Consider the following 19804-nt stretch of genomic DNA (forward strand, 5'->3'; position numbering starts at 1 on the left):
TTTAGGCAGCAGGGTAATGATATATTGTATTATTATCAATATTAATGATAGTTTATAATTGATTTATCAAAACTGCCACTTGGAGCAACTCACTTCAGCTTACAAGACAGTCAACAGAGATACACTGTTTCACGCAAAACCTTTAAAAAAAAACCCCTGAGAATCCCATCACTTTCTCTGCATGTGCTTTGTGGAAAGTTTTACTACTTCCAATTCAGTGTCATATTAAAGTCAACCTGGAGGATCAGCCAGAAGTTGTTCATCTATTGACGAACCTGCATTTCCACTACCGTTAACAGCTTCCTTGTCTTCATCTTCTTCCTCTTCAGGAAGAGAACTGTCCATTCTTTCCATCTTGCTGACAGATGTAGTTCGTTTTCTTTGGGATTCTGTGTCAAACTCATTATCAAAGAGGACCTGATCAACTGGATCTGGCTGGAAAGGGCTGGGTTCTGCTGGAGGCTTGGGAGTTCCATAGAAGTTTCCTGAAGTGGACAAAATAACAGCTGCTGAAAGTGCTGAATGCTGAATTGAGAGTCAGAACAAAATGATCTAGTGTATGTCTCTGCCCTGTTATCTTATACGGAAGTTTTTGAATACCCACCGTTGGCCAAAAGGAGGCCAAAGCACTTTTTCTTGGGAGAAGAGGAGGTAGAAAGACCAGGAAGAACTTATTTCTCAAGTGCCCTAACACTATATACTATCTAACATTATCTAACACTTTAAGACTATTTGTACTAAGGACAGGAAGTTGACTTTACGTACGTAGGTTAGTTATTCCTACAGGGCTTGCCTTGCATGAGTTCTATATTAGGGCCTAATTTCTGAATTTAAATGCATCAATGCTCTTGTGTAAGACTAACTGGCAAAAAAAGTGGGAGTAAAGGAGGAGAAAACTAATTCAAATAATTTTGTTCTGATATGTAACATAATGAACTATTTTGGTAAAATAAGGAAACATACAGGCAAAGGATAAAGCTAAGAACCAACCAGTCTGTTCTGAAATGTAGGCTGCTTATGTAAAAGTTAATTTTTTGAAGTTTTTCTGAGCATTTTAATTATATTATTTTATCTGGCAATTTATTGAACAAATAGAGAATTTATTAGCATAACTCAATATTGGCTTACTCTCAGGAAAGCAAGAAATACTTTAATATGTTGTCTTGTAAATCAGTAATTTTTTTTTGTCTAGTTCTATATTTCCTTTTTATTATTTATCAATAACTATTTTTTTCTAACCAAAACTTAAGATTCTTTTTTTTATTGGAGTATAATTGCTTTACAATGGTGTGTTAGTTTCTGCTCTATAACAAAGTGAATCAGTTATACATATACGTATGTTCCCATATCTCTTCCCTCTTGCGTCTCCCTCCCTCCCACCCTCCCTATCCCACCCCTCCAGGCGGTCACAAAGCACCGAGCTGATCTCCCTGTGCTATGCAGCTGCTTCCCACTAGCTACCTACCTTACGTTTGGTAGTGTATATATGTCCATGCCTCTCTTTCGCTTTGTCACAGCTTACCCTTCCCCCTCCCCATATCCTACAAGTCCATTCTCTAGTAGGTCTGTGTCTTTGTAAATCAGTAATTTTTGCAGTAAAAATGAATGTCCCAGAATAGAATGAAAACAACTGAATATCTGCTCAGTTTTTCATGTAGTCCCCAACAGGCAGCCACGTACGATGGAAAATGTCCAGTGGGTCTAGCTACCTTAAAAGTTTGTGGCTCCTGCTAGTTTTGACCTTATATATCAACCACTATGCTGATGTTACAGAAAGATAAACATGGACAGGGAATAAAATACTCATCATCTTCTTCTTTTATTTAAAAAAAAAATCTCCAAATTCCTTGGCTCCTAAGGAGGTAATTAAGATGCTCATTCATATACAGTAAATTAATGGGGTATATAATGGATTATTTTTCCAAGATGAAAAAAAAACAACAACAACATAGGTTGTTCACCACATCAGTGAGGCAAATCTACAAGTAACATGGTTTACCTTAAGTCGTGCTTGCTTTGAGGGGGAACGTTTTAAGATAATTTCTTTGCAAATTTGACTTTGGGAGGTAACTGTCATTAAAATACTCAAGACAATGGAATCAAAATAATAAGACTTTTCAACCACATCTTGCCTCTCCCCACTCAACTACTTCCTTGCTTCCAAATCCACGTTTGAAATGGAGTTACTCCTGTCATGCAGATGGATGGAAAGTTTCATACTAAAACAGACTAAGAGGATCTCTGCAAACTTTCTGGCCCATAAGTAAAGCAACGACCAACGAAAAAGCCAGTTCACATTTCTCTGGGACGGACGGCACAGAAATGCTCCAAACAGAGGTTTGGTTGGGGAACAGGATGCTCTAGGATCTCATTTTTTCCTGCATGATGTCCAATACTCATCCAAGAAATTTTGATGTACCATGAAGAAGTTAGAAGTCCACTTTTACTTTTTTTTTTTTCCAGTTTTTCTAAGGATGTTAGTTTTACAGGAAATACTAGAAACACATTTTATGGTGTATTCTTAGTAATTATTATCTGACCCTAGGGTGAAAATTAGAGAAATTCAGGATATTGTGATTGCTATATCCATAATCACTGATAAGAACTTAGAACTTCATAATAAATTCTGGCAGTTTCCTTATTTAAAAAAAATTATTGGCTTAGATTAAAAAAGAAAACTAGCATTGCTTATAAGTAAATTGGATCTGTTTTTCTTGAATTGTTGGTAAATATCAAGATTTCAGATACTGGAAGGTAAAGAATTACAAGGTTTGTGAACCTTGACTATAGTTATTCACAGAAAAAGTTTTTCATCTTTTTGAAGCTGTTTTGGAGATTTTTCTTTTTCTCTTTTTTCTTTTCTGAAGGGTTTTCATTTTTACAATAGAACAGTCAACCATTACATATTTTAAACCTATATAAAATCATATACAATAGTGTTAGAACAGTATTAGAAACTTATTTACTTATTTATTTACACATCCCCAGATACTAACTTTTGCCAGATTCCTTTCAGGTCTCCCCTTTTCCCCTCTTTAATGACACACACGTACAGTCACATATATAATTAACGGCCTAATTTCCTGTCTCTGTTCTTCCCACTTTCTCCCTGAGTTATCCTTATGCTGGTATATGTCATTTCCCTGCATATTATGTACATCTAGGACATATGTATATGCATACATAACATATAAATACTACTGCTTTAATAAAAGCTTCATGGAGTGTTTATGACATTACATATCTTTTTTTCTAGACAGCATACTGTCCATATCCTTTTGCAATCTTCTTTTTATACAACTGTATTTCTAAGACTTATTCCTGTTGATACATGTAGATTCTAGTCACCTGTTATATAATAGTCCATTTTTATGAACAAATTAAAAGGTATTTTATTAATTCCTCTACTAAAAGAGAGTTGGTTGCATTCCCTTATTGTTTCAAACGACACTATAATGACTATTCGGGTACATGTCTGCATATGTACATTGACAAGGGTCATTCTACAGTAGGCATCCAGAAAGGGAACTGCTAGGTCAGAGTCAGGTGCATCTTTGAATTTACTAGCTATTGCCAAGATGCTCTCCAAAGGGATTATATCATTATATACTCTCTTCAGCTGTGTATGGGGGTTTCCATTTCCCACAATTATCAGTCTTTAAAATTTCTGTAAATCTTATGGTTGTGAAAGGGTGGATGACTGTTCATGTTCGTAACAGAAGCAAATGTAGAGGAATATCTTTGTGATCTAAGGGCAGAGAACGACTTCTTAAATGAAACTTCAAAGCATAAATCGTAAGGAAAACAGTGATAAATCTGACAGACAAAAGTTAAGGATTTCTGTTTAATGAAGAAACACAGGACAAGGTTATTAGGTGACAGAATGGAAGGAAATATCTATATCCAATAAGGGATTAATAGCTAAATAACTAAGGAATGTCTATAAACTGGAATGTGATTGAGATCCCACTTTTTAAAAAATGGACAAAGCAAATGAATAGACAATTTGCATTAGTCCAAGAAAACTAACAAGCATATGAAAAGATGCTCAAACTCTGACTACCAGAGAAACTAAAATTAAAATGAGATACCACTTCTACAACCATCAAATTGGCAACATTATAAAGCTGGATGATGCCAAGTGTTGAGGAGTATGTGGAGTCATTACTACATCTGCTACAGAACCAAATCCCTATGGCACTGCTGATGGGAACAGAGACTGCAGAGCTACCCAGAGCTACTTCATCACATTAACTATAGGTATACCTTATAACCCAACAATTGGATACATATTCCACAGACATTCTCACACAGGTCTGTAAGAAGACGTGTGTGAGGATGTTGCAGATTTATCTGTGGTGATGAGGAGTTGCAGGCAATCTGGAAGTCCATCACTAGGAGAATCGTTAGGTAGTGGATTCACAACATGGAGTACTGTGCAGCAGTTAAAAAAACAATGAATTACATGCAAATACAGTACAGCAACATGGATGAATCTAAAAAACACAGTAGTAATACGTGAAAACAGTTAATAACTAATGAGATACATTTAGAACATGGCCCAGATGTAAATAATAAATACATGTACACAAGACACAATATACATTTTGTAAGAACACATGCAAACAAAAACATATACATTAAACACATAAGAATGGTTGCCTGTAGGAGGGAGGTGAATGAGAGCAGGCTATTTGCATAAAAATTTGTCATTTCCTCTGAAAAGTCTCCACTGGCCATCTTATCTAAATAAGATATTCCTATTATTTCCTTTAAATCCCTTGTTTTTGTTTCCTTCATAACATCTCAATTGGGTTGCTTTGTTTGTTTTTTGACTGCCTTCCCACTAAGATATAGGATTTATGAAGGCAGTATCATTTCAATATTGCTCAGCACAGCATCTCTAGCCCCTCTGATAGTGCTTGGCACATAGTATGAAAGAAGGATCAAATAAATTAATAAATGAATGAATGAGTCATGGGAGCTAAGCCCAGAAAGGGTGGCTGGGCCAAACATAGCAGGCAAAAGGAAATCATTAAAGATTCTGAAGGAGAGAGATATGACCAGAACTGCACTTGAGGAGGACTAGCACAGTAGCAACGAGCAGGGGGGACTGGTGAGAGGGAAGACACTGGAACAAATGAGATCAACTGCGACAGCCAGCATGAGCTAGTCCAGTGAGCCTACAATGAGGTGATAAAAGTAAAAAGAAAGGCAGTAGAAAACTACAGGCCAATATCACTGATAAACATAGATGCAAAAATCCTCAACAAAATACTAGCAAACAGAATCCAACAGCACATTAAAAGGATCATACACCATGATCAAGTGGGGTTTATTCCAGAAATTCAAGGATTCTTCAATATATGCAAATAAATCAACGTGATACACCATGTTAACAAACTGAAGAAGAAAAACCATATGATCATCTCAATAGATGCAGAAAAAGCTTCTGACAAAATTCAACACTCATTAATGATAAAAACCTGCAGAAAGTAGGCATAGAGGGAACTTTCCTCAACATAATAAAGGCCATATATGACAAACCCACAGCCAACATTGTCCCCTATGGTGAAAAACTGAAAGCATTTCCACTAAGATCAGGAACAAGACAAGGCTGCCCACTCTCACAACTCTTATTCAACATAGTTTTGACAGTTTTAGCCACAGCAATCAGAGAATAAAAAGAAATAAAAGGAATCCAAATCGGAAAAGAAGAAGTAAAGCTGTAACTGTTTGCAGATGACATGATACTCTACATAGAGAATCCTAAAGATGCTACCAGAAAACTACTAGAGCTAATCAATGAATTTGGTAAAGTAGCAGGATACAAAATTAAGGTGCAGAAATCTCTTGCATTCCTATACACCAGTGATGAAAAATCTGAAAGTGAAATTAAGAAAACACTTCCATTTACCAATGCAACAAAAAGAATAAAATATCTAGGAATAAACGTACCTAATGAGACAAAAAACCTGTATGCAGAAAATTATAAGACATTGATGAAAGAAATTAAAGATGATACAAATAGATGGAGAGATATACCATGTTCTTGGATAGGAAGAATCAACATTGTGAAAATGACTCTACTACCCAAAACAATCTACAGATTCAATGCAATCCCTATCAAACTACCACTGGCATTTTTCACAGAACTAGAACAAAAAAATTCACAATTTGTATGGGAACACAAAAGACCCCGAATTGCCAAAGCAATTGTGAGAACGAAAAATGGAGCTGGAGGAATCAGGCTCCCTGACTTCAGACTATACAACAAAGCTACAGTAAGCAAGACAGTATGGTACTGGCACAAAAAGAGAAATATAGATCAATGGAACAGGATAGAAAGCTCAGAGATAAACCCACGCACATATGGTCACCTTATCTTTGATAAAGAAGGCAAGAATATACAGTGGAGAAAAGACAGCCTCTTCAATAAGTGGTGCTGGGAAAGCTGGACAGGTACATGTAAAAGAATGAAATTAGAACACTCCCTAACACCATACACAAAAATAAACTCAAAATGGATTAAAGACCTAAATGTAAGGCCAGAAACTATCAAACTCTTAGAGGAAAACATAGGCAGAACACTCTATGACATGAATCACAGCAAGATCCTTTTTGACCCACCTCCTAGAGAAATGGAAATAAAAACAAAAATAAACAAATGGGACCTAATGAAACTTCAAAGCTTTTGCACAGCAAAGGAAACCATAAACAAGACAAAAAGACAACCCTCAGAATGGGAGAAAATAATTGCAAATGAAGCAACTGACAAAGGACTAATCTCCAAGATTTACAAGCAGCTCATGCAGCTCAATAACAAAAAAACAAACAACCCAATCCAAAAATGGGCAGAAGACCTAAATAGACATTTCTCCAAAGAAGATATACAGACTGCCAACAAACACATGAAAGAATGTTCAACCTCATTAATCATTAGAGAAATGCAAATCAAAACTACAATGAGATGTCATCTCACACCAGTCAGAATGGCCATCATCAAAAAATCTAGAAACAGGGCTTCCCTGGTGGCGCAGTGGTTGGGAGTCTGCCTGCCAGTGCAGGGGACACAGGTTCGTGCCCCAGTCCAGGAGGATCCCACGTGCCGCGGAGCGGCTGGGCCCGCGAGCCATGGCCGCTGAGCCTGCGCGTCCGGAGCCTGTGCTCCGCAGCGGGAGAGGGCACAACGATGAAAGGCCCGCGTACCACCCAAAAAAAAAAAAAAAAAAAATCTAGAAACAATAAATGCTGGAGAGGGTGTGGAGAAAAGGGAACACTCTTGCACTGTTGGTGGGAATGTAAATTGATACAGCCACTATGGAGAACAGTAGGGAGGTTCCTTAAAAAACTACAAATAGAATTACCATATGACCCAGCAATCCCTCTACTGGGCATATACCCTGAGAAAACCATGATTCAAAAAGAGTCATGTACCAAAATGTTCACTGAAGCTCTATTTACAATAGCCAGGACATGGAAGCAACCTAAGTGTCCAGCATCGGATGAATGGATAAAGAAGATGTGGCACATATATATAATGGAATATTACTCAGCCATAAAAAGAAATGAAATTGAGATATTTGTACTGAGGTGGATGGACCTAGAGTCTGTCATACAGAGTGAAGTAAGTCAGAAAGAGAAAAACATATACTGTATGCTAACACATATATATGGAATCTAAGAAAAAAAAAAAAGGTCATGAAGAACTAGGGGTAAGATGGGAATAAAGACACAGACCTACTAGAGAATGGACTTGAGGATATGGGGAGGGGGAAGGGTAAGTTGTGATAAAGTGAGAGAGTGGCATGGACATATATACACTACCAAACATAAAATAGATAGCTAGTGGGAAGCAGCCACACAGCACAGGGAGATCAGCTCGGTGCTTTGTGTCCACCTAGAGGGGTGGGATAGGGAGGGTGGGAGGGAGGGAGACGCAAGAGGGAAGAGATATGGGAACATATGTATAACTGATTCACTTTGTTATAAAGCAGAAACTAACACACCATTGTAAAGCAATTATACTCCAATAGAGATGTTAAAAAAAAAAGTACACCTGAAACTAACACAACACTGTAAATCAAAAAAAAAAAAAAAAAAAGAAGGCAGTGTGAAAGCTGCTACAAAGGAAGAAATGACTAGATTTGGTAACACACTAGATGAAAACTGTGAGAAAAAGAAAGAAGCAAATGAAGACTCCTCTGTTTTGAGCTCTTGGTGCAGCTAAAGAGAGAAATTATTCTTTTGGATAGAGCACAAATGCATATTTGGATATGCTGAATTCATGGTTAGATACTTATTGAACACCATCTCTAGGCACTGAAGATAATATTGAGTAAGAAAGACATAATATCTGCTTTCACAGAGCTTGTGAAAAAGGCAATTATAATAGCTGATAAAGCAATGATGGAAAACTACAGGGTGCTATGGGAGTACATAAGCTTGCCAGTGAAGAGTGTTAGATAAAGAAAAAAAAGATCTAACAAAGAATCATTTAAAAGTTGAAATTGATCTTAACTCAGTACTTCCTAGAATCAAGTGAGTAAAGAGTTATGAAAAGAAAACCAATTTTTCTGTCTTTGTTATTTTCCTCCTCAAATCTATATTCTCTTTTCTCCAAGAGAGGCAAGGTATAAATAGATTTTTTAAATTGTACAGTATTTTTATTTCCAACCACAAATAGAACTCACAAATACTTGTTGAGTTCATATGATGAATGTGAATTACCAGTGAAATATGCATACTGGCCAGTTTGAATGATTTTAGTATTTTGTTCACAATCAACTTTATAATGTAGAATGTGTTTGCTTATTGTTTAATCCCATTTTAATTAGTAAATTACAAATAGCCTAATCAAAAGAAAAATCTCCCAAAGACTGATAGAAAAAACTTTAAAAAAATGGTATTTTACTGACCAAATTCCCTCTGAAATAATTGCAATCAATCAGTTTTCTGGGTTGCTGTTGTCAATATTTGAGGACATACCATCATACGTTCCACTTTCTAATAATGCTCCACTCTCTTCCAGTGCTTTGAACTGTTCAACAGAAATGAAATTATAGTCCACCCCTGGTACTTCCCCATCCCTGGGGGCCCTTGTAGTGCCTAAGGGAAAAAAAAAACAACAACAAGAAAAAAATAGGTTGTAAAGTGCTTTTAAACTTATAAAACATTGAGAATAATAGAAAATTCAGTTTATAGAGAACACATGGGAAACAGACTACTGAATATATTGTATCTTCTAGAGTGATGATCAGAGAATTTTAGGCAAATTAACATTCCTAGGTGAAAGTAGGACAATAAATAATGTAGGATGAGTAAATATACTTTAATAAAAGCTAAAGATGGCTATGAAATTCAAAATTACAAAGATTAAAATGTTAGTGTCCAAGAAAACTTAACTTTCCAAGACACAACAGTTAATTCTTCTTTTAAACCTCAATTATTATTACTTAACATTTGAAGGAGAGATAAGTCCACCAAGGATAGGCTTCTTTTTCATGTAGCTACCTTACATATTTTTACTTCTTTAGCATAAATGTAAACTAACATTTTACTCACTAGAGTTGTAAAGGACAATGAAAAAAGAAAAACAACTTTTAAAAACTCTTACTGAGCTCCATTAAAAAAACTTGAACAAGTATTAATTATGAAATTATTTTAGACTAATGAATAAAGGGCTTAGGGCTTAAGATAGGGATTCACATATTGCTTCTTAGCCATTATTCTCTTCAAGTAATTTCAAAACATTAAGCAGTAAATTGCTTAATGAAATTCACTACAGCAACAGAGCACTAAATTTCTATCTATTAAGGAATTAATGCCAAAGTAAAATGTTTTTCAGATCCAAGATATAAATTCAGGTTATGGCAGCATTGCTATATTTTACTGAATTTCACTGAACAAGAATCAATATTTTTTTGAACTGATATTGGAAATATTTCAAATACTAGAGAATACAAAAACGAGATCCAGGTACTTAGCCTGGAAATAGGGTTGGGATATTGTCCTGCCAAGGATGCCTTCCCAAGCCTATTCCTCTATTTATGCTATTTGCTAATAGCACTCCAAGCCAGAAATCTGTCAGTCACCTTGGGTTATTCCCTCTGCTCTACATCCAGTCACCAAATTTGGTTGATTCCATCTCCTAAATACCTGTAGGATTTATATACTTGTCTTCATTCTCACACTCACTTAATTCATATCATTATCTATGGCCTGTATTGTTGGCCTCCCAGGGTCAACCCTTTCTTCTCCCTGGCTATACCCCTTACCCAAACTGCAGCCAGTGACTTTTCTAAAACAATCTTGAGCGAAAAACCTCCAAACCCATCAACGGTTCCCATGATCCTGGCATAAAATTCAGACGCTACCTCTTCAGCTTCTTTCTTGCCTCACGCCTTTCACATTCTAGGCTTTAGTCATAATAGATTTTTTTTTTCCCCAATTCTTTTGATCTTCCTTGCACTCGCTTAACTCCAAGGCCTTTGTCGAAGCCATTCTTTTCCTTGGAAGACTTCCTGTTCCCTTTCTCTCTTACCTCAGCTAACTGCTACTCATCCTTCAGGTCCCGGCCTAGAAAGCTTCTTTAGAGAACCTTCCTTGATTCCCATCTAGGGTATGGCAATATGCAGGGACCACGTCTACTTGGTTCAGAGCAATAGCCCCAAGTCTTGGCACCACGTAAGAACCACAGTAGGTACTCAATATAGAGAGTTGTCAAATAAATTAAGTGAAATTTTACAAACGTAATTAGCACAGGGCCTGGCAATATGCTACCATTATTATAAATTAATTCATGGGGAACTATTAATTGCTTTTACTTTTTAGTGGCATTACATTCTATTACATTCTGTAACATGTGAAAAAAATCCACAATGATGATAAAATATTAATGGTGATGATCTCAGAAAATAATGATTAAGCCAACATTCTAAGCAACAAAGACTGTAATCAATGAATTTTTCCCTTATTTTTACCCAGCTTTTTATAAAAATGAGCATTTCTTTGTCTTACATCACACAGGATACGAAATTAATTAGGAAAACATAACTTCCCTTTTTCTTAACATTTTTTCATTATCAAATTTTTGTTTCTCATATACTGACTAAAATTACATTGTTAGATTCCCCAAATCAACAGCTTTTAGTTCCATATTAAAAGTTAACATTAGAAAATAAATTCAGCAATTAAATTTATGATTAGCAGCTGTGATAGATGGAAAACCATGGCCACATATTTTGCACCTCCTCCCATCAAGAGATGGGGCCTGTTGCCTCACCTCTTGTATCTGGACTGGACTATAGCTTGCTTTGAATAATTTAATGTGATGCTGTGCAAGTTCAGGAGTCTAGATTTCCATCTTTGCCTCCTTGGAATAGTCCCACCACCATGTACAGATGTCCAGGCGACAGTCCCAACCAACAAACAGCACCAAGGCCCCAGGCACGTCAGTGAGGCCAGTTTAGCCCTTCCAACCCCAGCTGAGCGTCCAGTGACTACAGCAACATGAGTGGGCCCAGCTGAGCTCAGCCAACCCATGAAATCATGAGAAATAATACATGATGGTTATTTTAAGCCATTAAGTTCTAGGGTAGTCTGTTATGCAGCAAAGGCTAATTTAAATATTATCTAAATAAACTCTACTATAAAACATAATGACTAAATAAAACCCAATTTAAGAGCAAACCATATTATAGATAATACTATTTAAAAAAGCACTGACCCGAGGGGCAGGAGCAACTCTGCGTTTTAGTCTGGGATGATTATTAATGGTACAATTTCAAGCAAGCACTTAATCCCTCTGGGCTTTGTTCTCTTTCTGCAATGTGGCATTGAGCAAGATGGTGTTCATGATTCTTTCCGTTAACAGACATAAAATGTTATGTGTGATTCCAACATATATACTTCCAAGACTCACAAAGTAGCTTTAATGTTCATTCTTTTTACAGATGTATTATAAATTTTCACTTCTTCCCCCTCAAAACATGTACTCTCATACATATAAAAAATTCTCTACCTTCCCCTACCCTACCACATTGCCATCAGCATTCCAGAAAATTTACCTTTCTATTCTCCTGATACTCTATATGTTTAATGTAAAGCTTTGTACATCCCCTCCAGTCAACACTACATTTCTCCTTTTTACATAAAAATTCCTCCAAGTTCTGCTTCCTCCGTCTCCAATTCCTCTCCTCTCCTTCTCTCGTGGGCCCATTCCAATCAGAGCACTGCCCCAACCACTCCCACTGAGACAATTTGTTATGTGCATCAGCAGTCTCCACTTTGCTTAACCCAATGGTCAAGTCTCAGTCCTCACGTTACTTGGCCAATCAACAACCTTTGATATAACTGATCCCTCCCTCCTTTTTGCCTTATTCTGAAATATACAGAAAAGCACATAAAACATATATATGTATAAAGTTTAACAAGTAATAATAAAGCAAACTCATCCAGGTGAAGAAACAGAACATTACCAGGGTGCCAAAAGCCCCCTTGTGTGCCTCCAATCATAAATCTCTCCCTCCCTCCACCCCCAAAGTAACCACCATCTTGACATTTGTGATGGTGATTTCCTTTCCTTTTAAAAATGTTTTTACCAACTAAGTAATGCATTTCTGAGCAACACAGCTTAGTGTTGCCTGTTTTGTAACTTCATATGAAGGGAATCATATCATATGCATCCTTTTGTGTCCACATCAATATTTGTCATCAGGTTTTTAAACTTTTGCCAACATGCTAAGTATGTAAAGGCATCTCACTCTGTATTTAATGTGCAGCTGCCTTATGAGATTAAACATTCTTTTTCATATATTTACTAGCCACAGAGATTTCTTCTGTTGTGAAGTGGCTGTTCAAGTCTTTTGCCATTTCTCTACTGGGTTGCCTGCCTTTTTAAAATTGTAGTTGTTTACATTCTGGATACTACATTACTTCATCAAATCTAAGTAATCAACAGCTTCTAAAATGCACCATTATTTTATCCCTAAAAAATAAAAAAAACTGGCAATTATAATTGAAAGATTTCATGTATTGTAAGATGTATTCCAATTGTAGAGAGGTTAAAATGTGAAATAATTGTGTCAGTATTGAAGCACTGCACCTTTTCCCAGGTATATGTGCTGCAGATGAGGTATTTCTGCTAAAATGTGAAATATGCTTTCTTCAGATAGTGCCTTCTGCAAAATCATGCACCAAAAATAAGAGAAGATTATGGAGAAAATAGGATAGGGTTGATCTCTGAAAACTTATTGCAACTTTGTAAACAGAGCACTTGGTAAAATCAGTAACAATCCCAATGAAAAATATTAGTACAGTTTAAAAGATATGTTATATTCCTAATAAAAAAATACTAGAGTAAATAAAATACTTTGTCTTTAAAAACAATAAGAAAAAAAAGAAATGAAAGGAAAAGGTAGCTTGACAGAAAGGGGTACATGGAGGGTTGAGGCTACTGAATAATGAAGATAAGGCAAAAGGTGCAATCAACAATTTTAAGATAAAGCACAAGTTCAAATTGAGAAAAGAGGCGAAATTGAGGTGAATAGGCATCATACATAGTAGATACAACATTCGGCTATGTTTGTATATTCTGTGTTTACTTGATGATGCAAAACACTAGCTGGGGCAAATGAAATAAGAACCAATATTACCTTGGTTCAGTCGACATCATTCTCCTACCTACTTGCCAATCACATATGAACTTACCTGCATTATTGAAACAAATGTTGCAGAACAGACAGTATCTTCTCCCACTCTGTGATTTCTTTTCATTTTTTTTTTTTATAAATGGTCCTTCGATGACAGAAGTTTTTCATTTTAATGTAGTCAAATTTATCAGTCCTTTCCTTTATAGCTAATGGCTTTTGTGTCTTGTTGAAGAAATCCTTTCCAAGGCCATGGAGATATTCCATATTCTTTTTGAAAAGCATTACAGCCTTGCCTTTCATATCTAGTACTTTAATGTACTAAAACATTTTTTTTTGGACTTGATGGGAGGTAGTAGTCCAATTTCCTTTTCTTTCCAAATGTTGTTCAACAAGATTTATTGAAAAGTCAATTATTTTCCTCCCTGATCAGCCATGGCACTTCTGTCATGGGAATCTTATATAGAAACACCCATATAAGACTGGGTGTCTATCACTGGGCTTTCTATTACATCCCGTTTATCTACTGACCATTCCTGCACCATTATCACAGTGTTGTAATTATTATACTGCCACGATAAATCTTGAGATATAGCAGAGCAATTCCACTTACCTTGTTTTTTCTATTCATAGCCTTTCTATATAACTTCTGGAATCAGGCCAAAAATGCTGGAATTTTTATGGAATCTATTAATCAATTCGAGGAGACCTGATATCTTCACCATATTGAGTCTTTAATCCATGAACAAGAATGCCAATATATTTAGATCTTCAGTACATTTAGATCTCAATATATTGAGATCTTCCTTAATGTCCCTTAATTTGACCTTATAGAGATCTTTACACTTTATACTTATTTAGATAAATTTCTAGGTATTTCAAATATTTTTATGCTATACAGGATATCTTTTTGTAAATTTTCATTTTCTAACTGTTGATAATATAAAAGAATATAATTGGGGGAGTTTATTTGGCCACTTTATCATGATATAATTTATCTATAATAAAAGTCACTAATTCTAACAGTACAATTCTATGAATTTTGGGAACCATTGCCCCCCAAAAGTCTCCTTGTGCCCTTTTGCAGTCTCCCACCCCGTGGCAGCCACTGATCTGTCGTCACGATAGTTTTGCCTTTAACAGAATCTCATATAAATGAAATCATACAGTAATTTGATTTCAGTAGTGGTTTGTGTCTGGCTTCTTTCATTCTGTATGACACTTTTGAGATTCATCCAGTTTGTTGTCAAATATCCTTTTATCACTGAGGTGTATTCCACTGTATAGATATACCAAAATTTGATTATGCATTCACCATTCGTGGACGTTTGGGTTGTTTCCAGATTTAAGACAGTACTATAAATAAAGCTGTACATTTACAAGTCTTTGGGTAGATTTATATTTAAATTTATGTTAGGTTAATACCTAGAAGTAGAATTGCTGGGTCATAGGATAAGTGTATGTTTAACTTTATAAGAAAAAGTCCCAAAGTAGATGCACTACTTTGCATTCCCACCAACAATATATGAGAGCTATAGTTCATTTACATTATAGTTTCCATGTAGGAATTCCTTTCTGGAGCTTCTCGGCAAATCTGCTTTTTCTAAATCCCAAGAAAAATCAGTTGATGGGGAAAATGAGGGAACAAAAGGTATTATAGTTCTGCTGTGAGAATTAAAGCATAATAATTTGAGATAGAGATGTTACTGGTTTCGACTGAAAGTAAGAGCAAGAAACACTGAAAAGTAGAATCAAATGTTAAAGCTGATATTTTCAGGGACTAGGGCAGAAGCCTGGAGGACAGCAGCAGTCACAATCTACTCAGTCAGTCTTATCTGCAGCTGTTCCCATGCAGCAAGTGTGTAGTCAGGGCTCTGCTGCTAATGGTGGGTTGTTCTTGCAAATATAATGTTAATAAGTTTATATATATTTATATAAATCCTGTGAGAGATGTTCCAAAAATATTACAAGTTTTGAAGGCTAGATAAGACCTTAAATTGGCAGTTTCGCTATATGATTCTGTGTAACGTTTTTGACATTGGTTGGGAGATCTGAATGTTACCTGAACACTATCCAACAAAGTTCTCCTGAATTTTTCACCATTTGATACTAGCTGTGAGTTTCAGTGCTTTGTAAATACTTGAAGAGAAGAAATGCAAGAAGTGAATGTTGTTGCAGAACACTTCAACCTGAAATCAGAAACTGGTCTAAAATCTGAAGTAAAAGCAACATAGATTTCAATGGCAAAAACAAAATCAGGGCAAGAAAACAAAATATTTTCATCATTAAAAAAAGAAACAATCCTAGAGAAATAGAAATAAAAACAAAAATAAACAAATGGACCTAATGAAACTTCAAAGCTTTTGCACAGCAAAGGAAACCATAAACAAGACAAAAAGACAACCCTCAGAATGGGAGAAAATATTTGCAAATGAAGCAACTGCCAAAGGATTAATCTCTAAGATTTACAAGCAGCTCATGCAGCTCAATAACAAAAAAACAAACAACCCAATCCAAAAATGGGCGGAAGACCTCAATAGACATTTCTCCAAAGAAGATATACAGATTGCCAACAAACACAGGAAAGAATGCTCAACATCATTAATCATTAGAGAAACGCAAATCAAAACTACAATGAGGTGTCACCTCACACGGGTCAGAATGACCAGCATCAAAAAGTCTACAAACAATAAATTCTGGAGAGGGTGTGGAGAAAAGAGAACCCTCTCACACTGTTGGTGGGAATGTAAATTGATACGGCCACTATGGAGAACAGTATGGAGGTTCCTTAAAAAACTACAAATAGAACTAACATACGACCCAGCAATCCCACTACTGGGCATATACCCTGAGAAAACCATAATTCAAAAAGAGTCATGTACCAAAATGTTCATTGCAGCTCTATTTACAATAGCCAGGACATGGAAGCAACCTAAGTGTCCATCAACAGATGAATGGATAAAGAAGATGTGGCACATATATAAAATGGAATATTACTCAGCCATAAAAGGAAACAAAACTGAGTTATTTGTAGTGAGGTGGATGGAGCTAGAGACTGTCATACAGAGTGAAGTAAGTCAGAAAGAGAAAGACAAATACTGTATGCTAACACATATATATGGAATCTAAAAAAAAAAAAAAATGGTTCTGAGGAACCTAGGGGCAGGACAGGAATAAAGCCGAAGATGTAGAGAATGGACTTGAGGACACGGGGAGGGGGAAGGGTAAGCTGGGACAAAGTGAGAGAGTGGCATGGACATACATACACTACCATATGTAAAATAGATAGCTAGTGGGAAGCAGCCGCATAGCACAGGGAGATCAGCTCGGCGCTTTGTGTCCACCTAGAGGGGTGGGATAGGGAGGGTGGGAAGGAGAAGCAAGAGGGAGGAGATATGGGGATATATGTATATGTATAGCTGATTCACTTTGTTATACAGCAGAAACTAACACTATTGTAAAGCAACTATACTCCAATAAAGATGATAAAAAAAAAGAATAGTAGGTCATGAACCAAAAAACAAAAAAAAGGAAACAAGCTTATATGAATGACCAATGGCTAACACCCAATCTGAAGATGCTTTTGGACATACTCAACAATTCTATGAATGTCAATGCAAAATGAAATACATTTTTTTCTATGTCTGAATATTTGTTACCAAACAAAAATCAAGACCATCAGATAATGCAATTGATACTTTGTGTGCTTTAAATTTTCATTTCTTTCAGGAGTGAAAAATTCAAATATTAAGTATGTGTGGTATTACTTTTCAAATTTTTAGATGAGTTTTATTTGGCATTTATTTTGTGTTAATGTTCCCTTCTTGTAAGGTTTTCTGTTAGCAAATGGCTGTATCAGGTTGAGATCATTTAAAAGTGTTATTAAAATCTTGTTATATTCGTTTCTAATAATAATAAACCATTTGATTTTATACTGTCATTTTCTCTGTTTAAGTGCTTGGTGCACTCAGGAGAATCCACCCCATACCTCAGTGTTTATAGCCATTATTACTGCTATGATGGTCAAGTGTAGCAGTCACTTGGGTCCCAACGTACTTGGCTCCCAAGGTACTTGGCTCAGCTGGTACTTCATCACAATCAGCCACAGGTTATACTATGATTAAATTGTGATGCCACTTGTCACGAATTACCAGCAACCTACTTCCCACTGGAAGGAATCTGGCTCTGGGCTCAAGCCCAAGTACACAACCAAAACCAATCCTAAAATCCCTTCTTGGAGGGTCTGTCTCCTGGAACTACTACCAGTACCAATTCTGTATCAGCCAGGGTCCAAAGAGGAGCAAGAAACTAGATGGTAACTTGAACAAGGACAGCTTAATGTAAAGAATTATCAACTATTTATAAAGAATTAACTAAAAGGGAATAAAAGAGAACTCTAAAGAGTACCATCCTCAAAGAGATGCTCTCAAAGTCTGGGATTCAGACCTTGCTGGAGAAGGTGTGTAGCAGCCCACTGGATGGTAGAGAAGTTTACTGGGTTGCCTTGGGACAGGGCTGGTTCACAATCAGTAGACTGAGGCTGGTGGGCAGGGAACTGTCTGCTGGAGTACCAATAAAATTCACCAACAAGCTGCCTTGAGTGGTAGGGATGATGTAGGGGGTGTTTTGGACTTACTAGAAAACCAGCTGCGACACTGGCTAGGCTTGCTAGAAACCCACTGGAAAACCACTTACAAAGAGATATTGCTGAAATCTGGGAAGCCTGCTGGGGTCCCCACAGAACTCATCAGGAAACTGGGAGGAATTCAGCTGGTGCATTGGTGGAACTCATGAAGCCACCTATGAGGGTGTTCCTGAACTTCTGCTGGGACTCCCCTCATCCCCCTCCCTACCCCTGCCCAGGTGCACTACTGAACTTGCCACTGGGTAGCTGACTGGTAGAGTGCTGCTAAAACTTACTGAGTATCTTTTTGCAGGCAGAAGCAAAAAGAAAAAGACACACTGGAACCAGGAAAAGAAGCCTCTTCTTTCTAGTATCCTTCCTGCACACTCTACTGAGGAAGCTTAACATTGTGTTAGGTGGTAAGGGAAAAATGTGACCGTATCATAAGCAGGCAAAAAGAGCAGATTTGAAGCCAAGAGGCAGTGAGTAATAAACAGGCAGACTAGTGTTCTGAGAGATTCTATCATGAACTAGTGTTGGACTTTGTCAAATGTTTTTTCAGCACCTATTGAGAAGATCACATGTCTTTTCTAGTCTGTTACTATATTAATCTTCAAATGTTATACCAACCTTGCATTCCTCGGACAAATCCCACTTGGTCATAATGTGTTATCTTTTTTCTCTATTGCTATATATTGATTTGCTAAAATATTTAAAAGATTTTGAGTCTGTGTTCATGAAAAATTTTGATCTAGTTTTTATCTCACTTTAGAATCAGGATAATGCTCAGATCACAGAGTGAGGTTGGGGACTGTTCTAATTTTCAGAAAAGGTTATGTAGAATTGGCATTACTTCTTCTTTAAATATTTGGAACAATTCACCAGTACCTTCTGGGCCTTAAGTTACAAGTTACAAACTACAAATTTCGGAAATTTGGGAAAGTTACAAACTACAAATTTAATTTCTTTAATAGATAGAGGACTGTTCAGTTCATCTATTTTTTCTTGAGTGAGCATTGATAGTTTTTGTCTTCCAAGGAATTTATCCATTTCATCTGAGTTGTTGAGTTTATTGGTATGAAGTTGTTTAGCATATTCCTTATTATCCACCTAACATCTGTAGGATTTTCAGTGATGCCACCTTTCCCATTCTCAACATTGTTGTTTATCACTTTTATTAATCTGAAAGAAGCAGCTTTGGATTTCATGGATTTTTCTCTATCATTTCTCTGTTTTCTATTTTATTGATTTCTGCTCTTATCTTTATTATTTCCTTCCTGCTACTTAATTTGGGTTTACTTTGCTCTTCTTAAGGTAGAAATTTAGATCATTGATCTTTATTATTTTCTAATATAAGTATTTAATACTATAAATTTCCCTCTAAGTACTGCTCTAGCAACATCCCACAAATTGATATGTTGTATTGATATGTGTGATACTTTGTAATTTTCCTTGTGGCTTATTCTTTAACTCACAAGTTAGTTAGAAGTGTGCTATTTAATTTCCAAATATTTGGAGATTTTCCAGATAT

General features: G+C 36.3%; 1 protein-coding gene across 1 annotated transcript in view; it reads right to left on the reverse strand.

The window, feature by feature from the left end:
• The window catches only part of MAGI3 (membrane associated guanylate kinase, WW and PDZ domain containing 3), a gene marked incomplete at its 5' end in the record, with an annotated part of 103053 nt that overhangs the window by 77074 nt on the left and 6175 nt on the right, over positions 1-19804 (reverse strand). Inside the window, 2 exons of the mRNA XM_082661744.1 lie at positions 276-485; positions 8989-9108. Of these exons, the coding sequence (XP_082517870.1) occupies positions 276-485; positions 8989-9108 (330 nt within the window). The remainder of the gene's footprint in view (positions 1-275; positions 486-8988; positions 9109-19804) is intronic.

This window comes from Grampus griseus (genome assembly GCF_964374135.1).
Source record: "Grampus griseus genome assembly, chromosome: 1".
NCBI lineage: Eukaryota > Metazoa > Chordata > Mammalia > Artiodactyla > Delphinidae > Grampus > Grampus griseus.